The following is a 14,838-nucleotide window of genomic DNA, read 5'->3' on the forward strand; positions in this document are numbered from 1 at the left end:
TTCCGGTTGGCACTACAAAATGCGTTTGCTTGACGCCTAAATGTTTCTTTGGTTTTATGTTCCAAGGTTTGCTTAACTATATTACAACGTTCATTCGGGCGAATAAACTATCATTCGCAATACCCAATACAGCAAACGATTGAAATTAGCAGTCGTTATCATTTTGATCATCAAAACGCAAAAGAGTTGGTAAGAATATGCATTGCATATATACTAAGGATGAGATTGACGATAAGAATGGATCGCTGTTCTTAAATGAAAGCCTTTCAGTCTGTTTGTAGAAACAAGTTTACGATCTTAATTTGAAAGACATGTTATTACCATCCGACAGGTAACTTGATGCAATGGAAGAACCTAGAAAGGCACGTCCGTGAACACCGATCCCACATTTAAGACCCGACCCCTCAAGGGCTACGCACAATCCAGTGATTGGTCCACGTGGTGTGATCAAAAACGTAAACACAGCCAGTTGGTCCACGTCCACGAGGCGTACTTTGAAAAGGGTCAACAGAGAGGGAGGGAGGGGAGCCTCGTCATAATTGCATAGCGGTCTGTCCGACTTCTGCAAGACGGATGCGTAACCTTACGAAGCAGTGTTGTGCCTGAACGAGTTCAATGAACAAAAGTTCAGAACTGTGAGCTCGGTGTACAAATTGATCACACACGGCTTCCTTTTCCTGCGTAAAGCAGATGCCGCCCCATTTAATTTTATTTTATATATATCATTTTTTTTTTTATTTGAATGTTTTATTTTTGTCAGTTTACTTGTATTGATCTGTGCAACTTGAAGTCTATGGTATGCTCGTATACCTGTTGTTTGTGTTTGACTAAAAAAGTCATTCAAGCGCAAACTTCCGGTTTACTCACGTGACTGAGCGGTCACATGTTTCCCTGCTTTGTAGTGATGTGCATTCCAGTTCCTTTAAATGAACCGAATCTTTAGAATCAGATCAGCAAACTCCACATTCGTCTGACGTCAGCAATGATATTCTGTATAGAATGTATGTCTGGGTACCTGCACCACTACTTATGTGACTGACAGAAACAAGTTATAGGTGTGCTATAACAAATAGCACGCTGTTATCTCCAGTTAATTTGAATGAAAAGGGCTGTTCTATTGAGGGGTTTTTCCACTTGGATGATTATTAGGAACAAATACAATTAAAAGAATAAATGCAGCTTCTCATTGATTTGTTTAATAAAAGGTGTATTGCAAAACAATTCTAACAATTAGTCTTGAGAGAGCGAGAGAGAGAGAAGAGAAATACAGGCCTTACTATGCCTTTTGACAAATCACATGGAGATGGTTGGTGAACTTTTTTTTTTTTATTTGCTTTTTAAAATGTGACAATACTGCAGAATGCAGGAGAAACACGTGCACGTTCTCTCCTATGTGCACGCGCGCGCACGCACGCACGTCGTGTTCACTTCCTGCTACTAGCGAGCATGCAGGCGCTGACACTTTACAACATCGACTCGTTTCTTTTCAGAGGTGGGCCTTCCGTCGGAGTGACGGATGTGCATTTTGATGACAAATGATGAGAAACTTTCAAAAATGACAGAGTAAGCACTGACGGAAGTCGATTTTTGACCATCAAGCACCAACAAACCTCTCGTCTCAGCCCGTTTCATTGACGATTTGAAGTGGCGGCCAATTTTCACTCGTTTTGCCGGTCGGTCGCCTGACTTAAGTTTTGTTCGGCTTGACAAAACGGTGGCGGTGACAAACCCCAACATGTGTCCAGGCCACTAACCAAACGGCAAAATAGAGTAAATTGCTCACCTCTATTTATTCGTATTTGGTTTGATTATTTTACGTTTTCTGCGTCGTCGCTTCCCCTGAGAAACGTGACCGTTTAGCATCCCTGGTCTTGTTTACACCTTAGCTAAGGAACAGCTGCTAACAACACCAAAGCTAAAAAAAGCAAAGAAAAAAAGCCTACTTTCTGTACATCGACGCTACGCGTGGTGACGTCATCAGCCTGCAAACAAAGGGCAAGAAAAAGTTTATTGCGCACATCTGGAGGTCAAGCTTCCATGGCGGAAAGGGTCGTGATGACGTCAGCAGCGTGCGTTCAAAGGTTTTCACTGAGCGCGGGGGAAGATTTCACTTTCCAAGCAGTTCAAGCAAACAAAAAGAAAACTTAGGAACATCCCAAGAATGGTCAGCATATCCAAAGTCGCTAATCGATAGAGAAAAAAAATCGCTTGGGTGTAAACGGGCCAAAAATCACGTGACTAGAAAGCCGGGAGCTTGCGTGTCAACTTCAAATGCATGCAATCGGAAAGCCGAAGAGCGCACGCACGCTCGTGCACACCCACAGACAAGAAAACACCAGGCGAAGAAATTTTGCGCAGTGAAGGTCGAAGCACTTGAAGTAGACTAATGAGCTAATTTTTTTTGAATATTTTGAATTATTACTATGTCATACGTTTGTCTGACTCGGCCCAAACGTGGACTGTTTGGGAGGAAGCAGACCCTCGAAGTAAGTGCAGGTGTTTATGGAAGCTCGCGAGGTCGCAAACGAGAGAAGGAAGCGTCTGGATGGAACAAAGGCTAGCTAGCAATCAATCACCAAAACAACATTTGGATTCATCCTCTTGGTTACCTGACAAAAGACACATGCACCAGCCAGCCACTTTCTGTTGAGGATCAATAAATACACATTTCAGCCCTCCTCCACCGTGTGGAGGGCCTCGTTCGTCAGTACCACGAAAAGCAGCCATCAAGGGCTGTGTCCGAATGTCCACCCTTATCCCCTCACACAGTGGCCCACCGTAGTGAGACTCAGCAGCTTTGACAAGCCCACACCCAACTATTTGGAGGAGCCTGTGGCTTGGGGCTTCATGACTTTTTGCGGGTTCTTTGAAAGGCTCCTCGGACACTAACACCATTCATATGGGGAAGAGCGTGCAGATTCGGACACAGGCAATGAGGGGCGTGGAGGGAGGTCGGGTTGGGGGGGTGGGGGGGGTTGGTGTGATCGGTTGATTGATTGATTGATTGATTGATTGATTGGTCAAACGGACGAACAATGAAGGTTTGGCCCCGTCCGTCCTCAGCTCCTTCTCTTCCCGTTTGTCGACGGGAGCGGCCTGCTGTCAATCAGTTGGTCGTCAAGGCGACGGTGACCTTGTCACAGGAAGTTAGCTAGGTGAACACAAATACTATATGTAGAATGAAAGCTAAAGCCGTAGCATGCTAGCCTAGCCGCTGGGCGGCCCAGGCGCGCGCGCCGTACTTGCTGAGCGTGGAGGGCGAGCCCGAGCGGTGGAAGTGGACGATCTGCCACTTGCCGTCGCGGCGGTGCCACACCCTGGTCTCCTCCGATTGGACGGTGCGCGGCGCCCCGTTGCTGTCGATGTACTGAGTGACGCGGATGTAGGCGATGCAGGCCGCTTCCTCGCCCACCAGGTGGATGTGAGGGTTCAAGATGGTGGTGTGCACCGGCTTGCTGTTCTTGGACCACACTGCGCCCAGACACGCGTTTGGACACACGAAAGAAGGCAGGAAGAGGAAAGGCACTCACGATTTTCAAAGTAGAAGCGATGGAAGTCCAGGCCTTCCACCAGGTTCCCCAGCGCCTCGGGTTCAAAGGCCGTCACGGCCGGGTCGCACATCTTGCTGAGGGGGAAGCGAGCGCAGGATGCGGCTCAGGCGCTTGCCTTGCCGGCCTGCTTTGGCCATCGAGGCGCCGACTTACGTGTAGCTCTCAAAGTCGCCGTTACTGATGGCCTCGATCAGCATCTCCGTCACTTTGATGATGTCCTGCTTCCTCACTGGCACGGAATGGGAGGGAGGGAGGGAGGGAGGTAGGGGGCGCACTGACTACACATCCGACCCGTGGGTCACGACTTTCCCTTCCCCGGCCGGCACCCGCCTACCTCGAGTGTCCTCGTCCTCGATGGTGGTGTTTGTGCTCTCCGACGACTCCTGCGACGACAGCAAACGCGGATTGCAAATTGTTCACGAGCGGTCCCCTGCGGCCGCTTCTACTCACCTTGACCCCGTCCGTCTTCTTGTTTCCGCTCTTCCCTCCTGCGGGCGGGACGGCGACAAACACGCACAGCAGCAACAAAAGTGTCAGCGACAGCGCAAAGAGTGCCGCTGCCTGGACCAACGGCCACATGAGCGCTGCTCCGGCTATACGCTACGACTAGTCGACAATGTCCAAGTTTCAGAATCCAACATCCCAGCAGCGAGCGTGCAGTCCACCCACCAAGACAAGCGCCAATGTGTGGACGTGGGCTTGGAGTGCAACAGGAGTCATGTACGAGGCCACTTTTAGCAAACACTTGACACCAAACATTCCTCAAACGTGACAGAAGAAACACAACAGATAGACACGCAGCTTGGGCACCATAACAACAAAAAACTGGGACTAGATTTAGGGCTAAAAGCGGTGCAGAACTAGGTTGCAGTCTAGTCCTAGAATCAGATCTCAAGTCTCCCGCCAGGGTCAAATACGAGATATGCGGGATGAGATATAGGGTTAGGACCGGGACAAGGTTTAGTACCAGGACCCAAAATTGGATTGAGGTCGAAATCTAGATCTGTGGCAAGGACCAGGTTGTGGTTCAGATCTAGCATCATGACCAGGACCTGGAATTTGTGATCTTGTTAAAGTGAAAGGTAGCTACAACAACAGAAGCTATGAATAGACTACAAGGTGATTGACATACGACCACAGCTGCCGACACACCCACCCACCCACACACACACACACACACACACGCAGTATACTAGATGTGATCATTGTGTGCTAATCTGCTGCTAACATGTATGTCAAAGGTGAGAATGCAAGCTCAGCCCCTCCGCTAAAATTGTTGAGCCCATTTATCTGTTGAGCCGACCCACCTGAGAAGTTGCGGGTGGCCAACATCGTCGTCAAGATGGCGCCCTGCGAGGAAGGGAGCGAGAAGAGAGAAAGTAGGAAGTCGGAAACAAGCCACGTGGCCCAATTTTGCAAGCCATGGGATGAGCCCTCGGCCTTCCTACCTTGAGCTTGCGGCGGGCGTTGAACTTCTTCAGACATTCCACCGTCTCCTGTCTGTGCATGCAGGACGCCACCGTGGAGCGATGCTGCATTAACACAAACGCACGCACGTCACGTCACGCGTGGCCCTCGACCAATCACCAGAGAGGTCGACGCTCGCTCGCTCGCTCGCTCGCTCACTCACAGAGATCCAGGGATGTTTGAGCGCTTCGGCGGCCGAGATGCGTTTGGACGGATTGATGGTCAGCATCTTGTTGATCAGATCTTTGGCCTCGGGAGTCACCGTGTCCCACTCGGGGGACGGGAACTGCGAAGGACAAGGGCGCCAAGCGTCACGACAACCGGCGAGCGAGCGGGCGGGCGGCCGCCGTGTCATGTGACCTCCTACATCATACGCTCCCGCTTTGATTTGCTGATACAGACGGTGCTGGTCTTCATCCCAAAAGGGAGGATAGCCCACCAGAAGGATGTACAGGATCACACCTGAGGGCCCAAAACACACACGTGAGGATGCAAAAGACACAACCCAGGACACGTCTCAGAGTCCACACCTCAGGACACAAAAGAACAAAACCAAAAACCGCCATACGCTCGAGGACACCGACCGAGGACACGCCTGAGAATGGAGAACAAATGAAGACGTGAAACATACAAGCAAGGATGCTCGCTCTGAGGATGGCAAAAGAGACAACAAACTGAGGAGATGTCCAACACCCAAAAAAATCAAGGACACATACAAGACGCACGGGAAGAGACACCTGAGGGTGAGACGTACGCTCCCTGAGAAGACAATACACACCTGAGGACACAAAATACACACCCCAGGAGACAGGACACACCTGAGGAGAAGAAACAAAGAGACAAGTGGAGGGAGGATGAACAGAGAGAACAACATACACAAGACGCAAGAGGAGAGGAGAGGAGAGGAGAGGCGTGAAGGAAAAAAGGACAAGTGTAAAGGAGGAAAAGAGAAGAGTCAAAGAGACAAGGATAGTGGCGGTGGCGTGAAGGAGACAAGGTGGCGACGGTTGGAAGCTGACCACAGGCCCAGAGGTCAACGGCCTTTCCGTAGGGATCCTTCCGCAGAACTTCGGGAGAAAGGTATCCGGGGGTCCCAGCAAAGCCTGAGGACACGCACGCGTGTAAGCAGTCGCCTTAGCAACACGGTTGCTAGGTGATGGTCACGGTGACACAGACGACGCCACCGCTGCGTTCGTTCCCTACACTATGAGGGATGGCGACCGTGCGTGATGACAATGACGGCGATGACCGTGTGACCGTGACGTCATCTCACCAAACCAGGCCTGCTGCTCGCCCTCCACCTCGATGGCCAGCCCAAAGTCAGCCAGCTTGACCGCCGCCCCCTTGGACTTGGAGGCCAGCAGCAGGTTCTCCGGCTGTGCCGCAACAACACGCGTGCTAAGCATGGGCAAGCCGCCGCACCAAAGAGGAGGGAGGAGGAGTCACGGCAAACCTTCAGGTCGCGATGGACCACGCCCATCTGGTGACAGTGAAGCACCGCCTCGAGAATTTGCTGGATGCAGTGGCTGCGGACAAAAAAGGCAAAGGGGTAAAAAGGGCACAGGTGGAACACGCCGGCCGGCGTCCTCACCTGGCGTCGGCTTCGCTGTAATACTCCCGGGCGACGATATCTTCAAACAACTCGCCGCCTGTCACCCTGACGCGCGCGCGCACACACGCTAGATGGAGTCGGCCTTTCCCACACCCCAATTAGGACGTCGGCCGAGACCACTCACAAGTCAAAGATGAGGTAATGATGAGCCTCCTCCGAGATGCTGTCGTGAAGCCGCACTGCCGGGGAGCGAGGAGACAAGCAAGGAGGCAAGATGAGAAAGAAAATCCCGGAGCAGTCTTTTGAACGCCGCAACTTTGCCGATTCAATTAGGCGGACGACAGCGGTGGCCGAGTGTCCGACGGCAGCTCCGTGTGGGCGGGCGGGCGGGCGGGCGGACGATGCTCCGCACATACCGAGGAGGCTTACATAACCCAGCTCGCTCTGTGTGTGTGTGTGTGTGTGTGTGTTGCCAGGCAACAGTGTCTTTAGGTGAAAGCGTCAAAAGTCTACCGGCAACACACAATCGGTGCGGAGGAGTGAAGAAGAAAAAAAAAAAAGGCACATGATTTCTTTCTGAGAGCTTTTTCCACACGCGCGCGTGTGTGTGTGCGTGCGTGCGTGCGCACGTGTGTGTGGTGTGTGGGCGCACGTGTGGGCCGCCGCATCGGCAGAGACGGGCCTTTTTTGCATGCCGTTACAAAATGAAGGCAGCGTGCGTCAAAATGCATTTTGTGGCAAATTGATGCTGATATACCGAAGGAGGTTGGGTTGTTCAGTTTTGGTTAATGAATTTAAAAAAAGGCGGAACTCAACCATATCGCCGCTCTGTCGTGTTTTCGATTTCTGTAGCCGCATCTTGCTCACGTGATGATGATGATATCGCATGAATTATGGACAGGCGAGCGCCCCGTCCATAATTCATCATGGTCTTCCTCAGGCCTTTTCCCTCCAGCGACTCACCAATGTTAGAATGCTTGAGCAGGCGGCAAATTCGGGCTTCGCGGTCCAACTTTTGATGATCTGCCGACAGAAAGAGGAGAAGAACGTTTGAATTTGGGCCAAGACGTCATCGGGCCGCGACAGACGGCAGCCGGCTTCACGCGCCCGCTTCCGCCCGGCAGGCGTTGACCTTTGCCACGCCGGGCGCCCACGGCCGAGCGGTGGCGTCTCACCTCGCGCCGACAGCTTCTTGGTGTTGATGATCTTGGCGGCAAACTCCTGACCCGAGAGCACCTTCACGCAGCGGCGCACCACCGAGAAGGCGCCCCTGCACGCCCACGACAAGATAGCGAGGAAACAAATGAGCGAGGGAACCAGAGAGTAGAGGACTAAGGACGAGAAGGAAAGAGGAGATGGCGAGAAGGGAAAAAGAAAGCGGTGAGGTGAGGTGAGTTGAGTAAAGAAGGGTGGGATGAGGACTCGAGGGAGACAGGAGATACAAGGGAGAGAGGCAGAACTCAAAGAAAGAAGAAACCAGGGAGAACGGAACCAGGGGACCCAGGTAACGAGGGAGAGTGCTTTGCAAACAAGGGAGTAAGGAAAGCAGACTTAAAGGACACGAAAACGAGGATACGCACGAAACAAGGCAACGGGGGAAGCCAATGAGGACGCAAGGAAAGGGGATGGTGATCAGTTGATGGATGACAGGTCATCAATACGCAGCTTTGCCAGAATGAATACGTCTGCCACTTTTTCTCTTATGTAACACACCTGGCTGCGTGTGGGGGATGAGGTGAGAGAGGTTTGCCACTCATTTCTTCTTCTCACCATCCCTCCATCTCTCTCGTCTTTATTAAACACCGGACGGACGGAGCACATATCAAGGCTCCGTAGCGCCGATGCAAAGCGCACGAATAATCAACTTACTTTCCCAGCTCCTCGTACAGTTGATACTCCTCGGTGAAGCGAGTGCAAATGACCGTTGCCATGGTGACCCGGCCGGCGCTGGAGCGAGGGTCAGGCGCTGGGGACGATGCTGATGGCGATGAAGGTTCGCGGCTGGACGGACGGACGGACGAAGACCGCAGAGGAGAAGAAGGAGGACCGCTTTGTTTCGACGCAAGATGAAGATGGAGGGGATGGCGAAGAGCGGCTCCTCTCCAGGTTCTGCTCGCCGCCTACTCAGAACCCCCCCTCCACACTGTTAGCCAGCCAATCATTGGCCGGGACGCCCGCATGCAGGGTCGCCATGGCAACTGCATCCTCATTTTGTCGATGCCTAGGCAGCAGCTCCGGTGAATAAAAAGTGCAACCATTTCACAAAACATTTGGTATGCCTTGAAACACTTCATCAATCTTTAACTCTGGCCATGTGTTCCCGGCGCCGCCAGTCACGTGATTCTTTCCAACAAAGGTCACGTGCAGTTTTTTTTCCTCCCACCTAAATCAACCTTTGCCGCCCTCTGCTGGTGACGCTTATTACGCGTGGCCCCTCCACAAGGAGAATAAAAGTGGTCCAAGACAATCATGACATCATCATAGACATGTATTCTGATCAAGTCAAGCGTCCAGATGGATGTATCCTTTTTAAAGCAATCGTCCAGATAGACAAACAACGTTTAGCTTCCTTGGCGACGACGCTCTCCAATTGGTGAGCTGCTGGATGGTTGCTATGGCAACAGCATTCTCCCTCATTCTCTTCCCGTTACCTTGACCGTCCGCTTTGAAAAGTTCAAAGGTCACGACTAACAGGAGTCACTGCGGTCTGACGTGCCTCGGGATGTATTTAGCGCCTCCGCTAAGGCTTAGGGCCGCGGCTTTCGGCGATCAGTCGCTTCACGCCGACCATCCATTGGCTGACTTCGGTCACGTAATCCACCATTAGCGAGCGATGGATCTCGTCAGCCTGGTCCCAGTGTCCCGCCTGCAATTCTGGAGACGTAAGCGTGCGGCACAGTCAGTCACAAACAAAGAGGAACCGCGACGGTCAGACGGACGGACGCAAAACCTTGAGACAAGGCGCTCATGCGTCTCCTCACAGGAAGACTCAGTCGACCCGATGTCCAGCTGTCCTCGAAGAGGCGGAGTCTCTTTTCCATGTCGTTACACACCTGGGGCTGCGCAGACAATGCCTGCCTGCGTTCAAACTCACGGGATCGTTGACGACATCACCAACGGGTCACGCAACTCACCGCCACGTCCACCCTGCACCTGGCCAGCACCCGCTCCAGAACCTCGACCACGTCCTCCAAGTTGGGCTCGGCCTCAGATTGGCCAGGGTCCTCGACGCCCCCAATGCGTCCTGCGGCGCCCTCGGGAGGCGTGGCCTTCCAGGCGGGCGCGCAACCTGCAGACATTTCGCACCGTGTGACGACAACTTCAGCAATGCGTCTACATCAGTGCTTCTCAATTATTTTCTGTTACGCCCCCCCCTAGCAAGAAGAAATCTATTCGCGCCCCCCCTCCCCACCGTGACTATCCTAACTTGTCTTGTAAGTCGTAAAATGTTGCACTGTCGCAAACGTGACAGAAGTAACAATGAGAGCGCCACTGCCCCCTGCTGTAGTAAACGCGCAATTACACTTTATTCTAGTACTGCCAAAAAAAAAGCCTGTTCCCCAGGGTCACACGCGCCCCCCCAGGAATAGCACCGCGCCCCCCAAGGGGGGCGCGCCCCACTATTTGAGAAGCACTGGTCTACATTATGGTGGCGTCTGACCTGCAGGAGGAGGGGCCAAGCCACAAGGCGGCGGACCCGAGGGGCCCGAAGGAAGAGTTGTAGGAAGGGCCGCGGCATCTATCGATCAATCGTGGAGAAGATGATGGCACACTACTGTGTACAACATGAGCATGACTAACTTGATGCAACTAAGCCAATCTACAACACTATACATGTTGATGACACCACACACTTGAAGTCACATGATAATGGTGACTGTCAGGAGACATGTCAACCACAACACAGTGGGTGCCACTCCACACACAGGTGCGGCCTGACAAACGCTCTACATGTACAAGAACCGCTGTGAGACCTGGCAGCGTGGGCCTCTTGTTCAGAAGGTTCTTCTGCGGGGTGCGGGCCGTCTGGAGACCGTAGGAGAATTGAGGGGGGTCGTTCCATCCTCGCTCCTGGTTACCTGGACGGTCACACGACCATGAGCACTCATTTAATGCGTTACCTTGTCAGGGCGGCATGCAAAGTTGTTACGTATGTCATTTCATTCATCTGTCACTATCAAAGGGAACCAAACTTGGACTGTGTACATGGCAACATGTCGAGTGTGACGTGTCGGGCTAGTAGCCAGCTAGCAGCTATCAAGCCACTGGCAATTTTAAGTGACCTATTTGCTAACTTCATACTTAATCCTCCTACCTGGCTTGACATACATTTCATCCATTATGTGTCGAAGTTGAGGAGACTGTTTTCTGTACTACGCCATTAAAATAACTGAAGCGCCACCGACAAACCAGCTACATACACACAACGCAATTTTATTTCCGGGTTCGGGGGGGGGGGCGGCGTCAAGATGACGTAGGTGCTATTCCTCTTCTTTCCGGCGGTTGGGGACCAAATGGAGCATTACCGCCACCTACTGGCTCAGCCAGGTGTTAGCGTTCGATGAAGTTCTTCGACGGAGATTTGATGAGGTCGTGGCGCGACGTCATCGGAAGGCGGGGCGAGAGCCCGGCGCCTTTGACGTCACCGGAAGAAGGCGCCAGTCATTGTTGACGTATTCATGAGGGCGGGAGGGAGGGCGGGAGCGGTAGTGTCTCCTCCCTCCATCAGTGAGACAAGAAGACCATCACACAAGGACACCAGACTGATGCTGTTGCCGTGGAAACAAGGACACGCAGAGAAATTGAAAAACCTTAATTCGGGCCTATGAGTTTGCGGACGCGTGTGAAGGTTTATGTGTGAAGTGTGTGAGTGTGTGTGTTGGGGGGCGCTTATGAGTGTGTGTGCACTCTGGAGGGCAAGCGGCTGATTGGAACCATGATGGGCAAAGACTACATGTTGGCCATCGTCATTGTTAACTGTGACGGTAAGAGCTTTTCGGAAAATCAACTTTGTCACACGCAAACCTGACTGCAATGTGCACACACCATTTTCGGTATTTTCAAAGTAAGACTGAAGTTAAAGAAGAATTAAGAAGCAGAGGTTGAAAAGAAGCCTCTACTGCACTTCCTGTCTGTGCTGCTTTATTAATTATTCAAGCCTCTTCCTGTTCAGCGGTGTGATTGACTTGCAATCGATTGACACGCAGCATATTTTAACGCTAAGCGCAAGTCAGCCCCCCCCCCCCCCCCCCCCCCCCACACACACACAATACACAACTGTACTTGGACGGTAAGGTGAACCGATGGTGGCCGGATGTTGTGACGCTCACTGGCGCCATCTAGTGGCGGAGCGGCCGAAGCCGAGTTTGATGTCACATTTGCTATGGCTTCATTAGACAACATCTGGACGGACCAGAACCTTCTGCTTGACCCAGATCTTCCCTCTGGCTGGAGGACCATCAACGACTCCACGGGAACCTACTACTGGCACGTGCCCACTGGCGCTACCCAGTGGCAGCACCCTCGCTTGGAAGGGAAGCCAGCACTGCTTGATGCACAGGTAGCAAGTCTTTTTTTGTCGTTTGATTTGGATTCCCTTTTCTGTCTGTGGGCCAATTGCACTGTTTTTTTTTATGCTTCCCGTTAGTGGCAAAGGTGGACTCTTGTTTGTCTTCTAATTCTTTTGGATGATGTTTGCTCCTAGAAGGACGAACAAGGACCACCAGGCTTCAGTGCAGTCCCACCTGACACCAGGTAACACACACACACACACACACAGACACACAGTATGCACACAACGTGTATTTGTTGCAGTTGTAGGTCTCAAAGGTCTGACACCTCTGGTTGCTATGGCAACGACTCCCAGGTATGACACGACACACACAATGCATCACATTTAATCTGCGCTTAGTCTCATTTATTCCTTTCTGTCCACTTCACGTCTTCATATCTGCCCATCATGTGGCCATCTGGCTTCTCCTTCATGGTCATCTGTCCATCTTCAAATCCCATCCATCTGTGTTGACGTCCGTCTTAAATCCGCTCTGTCTACGAACGGCGTGCGGCAGTGTTTCTCGGTGCGCTCGCTGGGCTGGCTGCAGGTGGAGGAGGACGACTTGTCGCCGGGCCGCAGCAGCCTGGCGGTGGGCAACGTCATCCAGCAACTGTCCGACGGCGGCGAGCAGACGGATGGGGTCTTGGGAGAGGTGAGACACGGCTCCGCCTGTCTGCCAGTTAGTTCTGACGGACGTCTGTCTGTGTGTCCGCAGGGCCGTGAGATGAAGCTGCTTCTCAAGTGGGACGCGCTAACTCTGGTGGACCCGTTAGACCGCACCCCCTTGTACCGCCAGCCAATCGTCGACATCCGCGTATGGGGAGTGGGCAGCAACAATGGCAGGTGAGCCAGCTGGCCGGCCGGCGGCACCTTCACGGGCTCTCTGGCCCGTCCTCCTCTTGTCACCCACCGCAAGACACGGCACCTGCTTGGCTTTTGGTGCTAGGCTAAAACCAAGCTCACTTTGCTAGGCTAACATGTCACTGATCCCCGTCTGTCTCTTTGAATGCCGCCACGCCCGCACCGGCAGGGACAGGTAACAAGCACGCACGCACGCACCAACACGGATGCACGCACCCACGCGGCTCGTGCCGTCGTGAATGACGGCCACCGGCCGGCGCGTGTGCTCGCCTTCAGGGACTTTGCCTTTGTGGCGGCCGACAAGGATAGCTGCGTCCTCAAGTGTCACGTGTTCCGCTGTGACGCGCCCGCCAAGGCCGTCGCCGCCGCGCTGCATCGCGTGTGCTCGCAGGTCAGTCACGCACCGTGTCGCTCGTGTCACACAGACACGCCAGACAATGATGCATGTCATGCGATGGTGATGTCACGTACCGTCACGCAACAATGTCACTGACGATGCTAGCGCACGTGCGCGAGGGTCACGCGCACCACACCCGATGACATCACGTGCGGGATCTTTCGAAACAACTTTTCAAAATGCGCCCCTTTTGCCATTCAAGTTAAGCAATGCGTAAATGAATGGGAGCGCGAGAACGCCATGACCATGATGTCCCGTCGTTGCCGTCCGTCCGTCCTCAGACCATGACCCGGCAGACGTCCCGCTCTCTCTCCATGTACAGCGTCTCGCCCGAGGACCCGCCCCGACAAGGTGAGGAGCCGCGTCGCCCGCTTCGCCCACATCGGCCCGCTGACTCCTCCTCCTGTCTTTCAGTGGACTTCCTGGAGGCGGGGCTTCAGCGCGTCCACAAGTTTGACGTCCACTACGTTGGCAACCTGCCCGTGTCCCGCGGCATGGGTAGCCGTCAGGAATGTCACATGAGGGATTTCCGGGGCCGCACCACACCCTTTGGCTCTGAAGCATGCCCTTTCTATTCCGCAGGCATGGAGGTGTTAAACTTGGCCATCGAGAGCATCATGAACTCCACCCGCCGCCACGAGTGGGAGGCCGCCGTCATCCACGTGACCGACAACGTCCTGTCTGTCTTCAAGGTACACTTGCTTTACTGACTTGCACGTGAGCTGCATTCTTTTACTTTGCAACTTTGACCTGCAGCAGCAGCAGCAGCAGCAGCAGCAGGAGCAGGAAGGGGAGGAGCCAGTGTGGGCTTGCCAGGTGCGTTTCCTCAGCTTCCTGGGCGTCGGTCACGACAGTCGCACCTTCGCCATCATCGTGGATGGCGGCCGGCAGCGTTTCGAATGTCACGTCTTCTGGTGCGAGCCGGACGCCGGCCCCTTGTCCGAGGCAGTCCAGGCAGCGTGCGTGGTGAGTTTGCTTAGCGTAGCTTAGCATTCCATCAGAGTTGAACTCTCCAAGTATTCCCACCACTGATGTAGGACACGTGGTCCTTTCAGGTTCAGTATCAGAAATGTTTGGTGGCTCAGACGCCGCCGCCCAGGAGGCGGCTTTGGCATGCCACCGGACCCAAGGTCAAACGCGCCAACTCGGTGGATGGCGCCACTTTCCAAAGCGGCGGCGGCGGCGGCAGCCATGGCGGGGTGTCGCCTATGAAGGGAAACGGTGGCTATAGCGGCAGCGGTGTTCGCAGGGGCATGATGGCCTTCTTGGACACCTTCCGCAGCAAGCATGCCGCCGCCTCCTAACAACGGAGGACGCTCGGTCCCTCAGGAGACCTCGACTTGGACTTCCTGCTGACCGCCAACGCGTGGTCACGCAATCACGGATGTCTCCCGAAAAAATAAATTCGTGTTGATCTGATTGGATGCAGCCATCATTTTTGGGGGGGGGGGGTCAC

The 14,838-nt window shown here is 53.4% G+C and overlaps 2 protein-coding genes and 1 pseudogene across 11 annotated transcripts; 1 reads left to right on the top strand and 2 right to left on the bottom strand.

Moving 5' to 3' along the window:
- Positions 1 to 1,311: 1,311 nt before the first annotated feature.
- Positions 1,312 to 7,834, bottom strand: LOC133168297 (calcium/calmodulin-dependent protein kinase type II subunit alpha-like; annotated as a pseudogene).
- A 1,206-nt stretch (positions 7,835 to 9,040) lies between these two features.
- On the bottom strand, positions 9,041 to 11,044 carry sra1 (steroid receptor RNA activator 1). Of its 4 annotated transcripts, none has more exons than XM_061298551.1 (6): positions 10,886 to 11,044; positions 10,545 to 10,649; positions 10,232 to 10,309; positions 9,705 to 9,859; positions 9,521 to 9,629; positions 9,041 to 9,444 (listed from the first exon to the last, which is right to left on the bottom strand). In XM_061298551.1, exons 1-6 carry the CDS (start codon positions 10,908 to 10,910, stop codon positions 9,311 to 9,313), a joined length of 606 nt encoding a protein of 201 aa, XP_061154535.1. In that variant the 5' UTR covers positions 10,911 to 11,044; the 3' UTR covers positions 9,041 to 9,310. The 4 variants fall into 4 exon arrangements, with proteins under 4 accessions (XP_061154535.1, XP_061154536.1, XP_061154537.1 ...); XM_061298552.1 differs by having other exon boundaries at positions 10,900 to 11,043; XM_061298553.1 differs by lacking the exon at positions 10,232 to 10,309.
- Positions 11,045 to 11,266: 222 nt separating this feature from the next.
- On the top strand, positions 11,267 to 14,801 carry apbb3 (amyloid beta (A4) precursor protein-binding, family B, member 3). Of its 7 annotated transcripts, none has more exons than XM_061298549.1 (13): positions 11,267 to 11,555; positions 11,967 to 12,130; positions 12,278 to 12,324; positions 12,385 to 12,436; positions 12,639 to 12,776; positions 12,840 to 12,967; positions 13,155 to 13,160; positions 13,262 to 13,376; positions 13,664 to 13,733; positions 13,797 to 13,880; positions 13,965 to 14,074; positions 14,139 to 14,348; positions 14,438 to 14,801. In XM_061298549.1, exons 1-13 carry the CDS (start codon positions 11,507 to 11,509, stop codon positions 14,684 to 14,686), a joined length of 1,422 nt encoding a protein of 473 aa, XP_061154533.1. In that variant the 5' UTR covers positions 11,267 to 11,506; the 3' UTR covers positions 14,687 to 14,801. The 7 variants fall into 7 exon arrangements, with proteins under 7 accessions (XP_061154533.1, XP_061154526.1, XP_061154527.1 ...); XM_061298547.1 differs by having other exon boundaries at positions 11,268 to 11,555; positions 12,275 to 12,324; XM_061298548.1 differs by having other exon boundaries at positions 11,268 to 11,555; positions 12,275 to 12,324; positions 14,142 to 14,348.
- The last annotated feature ends 37 nt before the right edge of the window (positions 14,802 to 14,838 follow it).

Source organism: Syngnathus typhle, linkage group LG15 (genome assembly GCF_033458585.1).
Source record: "Syngnathus typhle isolate RoL2023-S1 ecotype Sweden linkage group LG15, RoL_Styp_1.0, whole genome shotgun sequence".
NCBI classification, from domain to species: Eukaryota; Metazoa; Chordata; class Actinopteri; order Syngnathiformes; family Syngnathidae; genus Syngnathus; species Syngnathus typhle.

Excerpts from the sequence above, each read along its gene's own strand:
- sra1 (XM_061298551.1), bottom strand. The coding sequence starts at position 10,910 with ATGGATGAAATGTATGTCAAGCCAG. Across the intron at positions 10,310-10,544 it reads CAAGAGGCCCACGCTGCCAG|ATGCCGCGGCCCTTCCTACA; the intron begins GTCTCACAGCGG and ends ATTGATCGATAG. Across the intron at positions 9,860-10,231 it reads CTTGGCCCCTCCTCCTGCAG|GTTGCGCGCCCGCCTGGAAG; the intron begins GTCAGACGCCAC and ends AAATGTCTGCAG.
- apbb3 (XM_061298542.1), top strand. The coding sequence starts at position 11,507 with ATGATGGGCAAAGACTACATGTTGGCCATCGTCATTGTTAACTGTGAC. Across the intron at positions 12,131-12,274 it reads CAGCACTGCTTGATGCACAG|AAGGACGAACAAGGACCACC; the intron begins GTAGCAAGTCTT and ends GTTTGCTCCTAG. Across the intron at positions 12,777-12,839 it reads CGGATGGGGTCTTGGGAGAG|GGCCGTGAGATGAAGCTGCT; the intron begins GTGAGACACGGC and ends GTGTGTCCGCAG.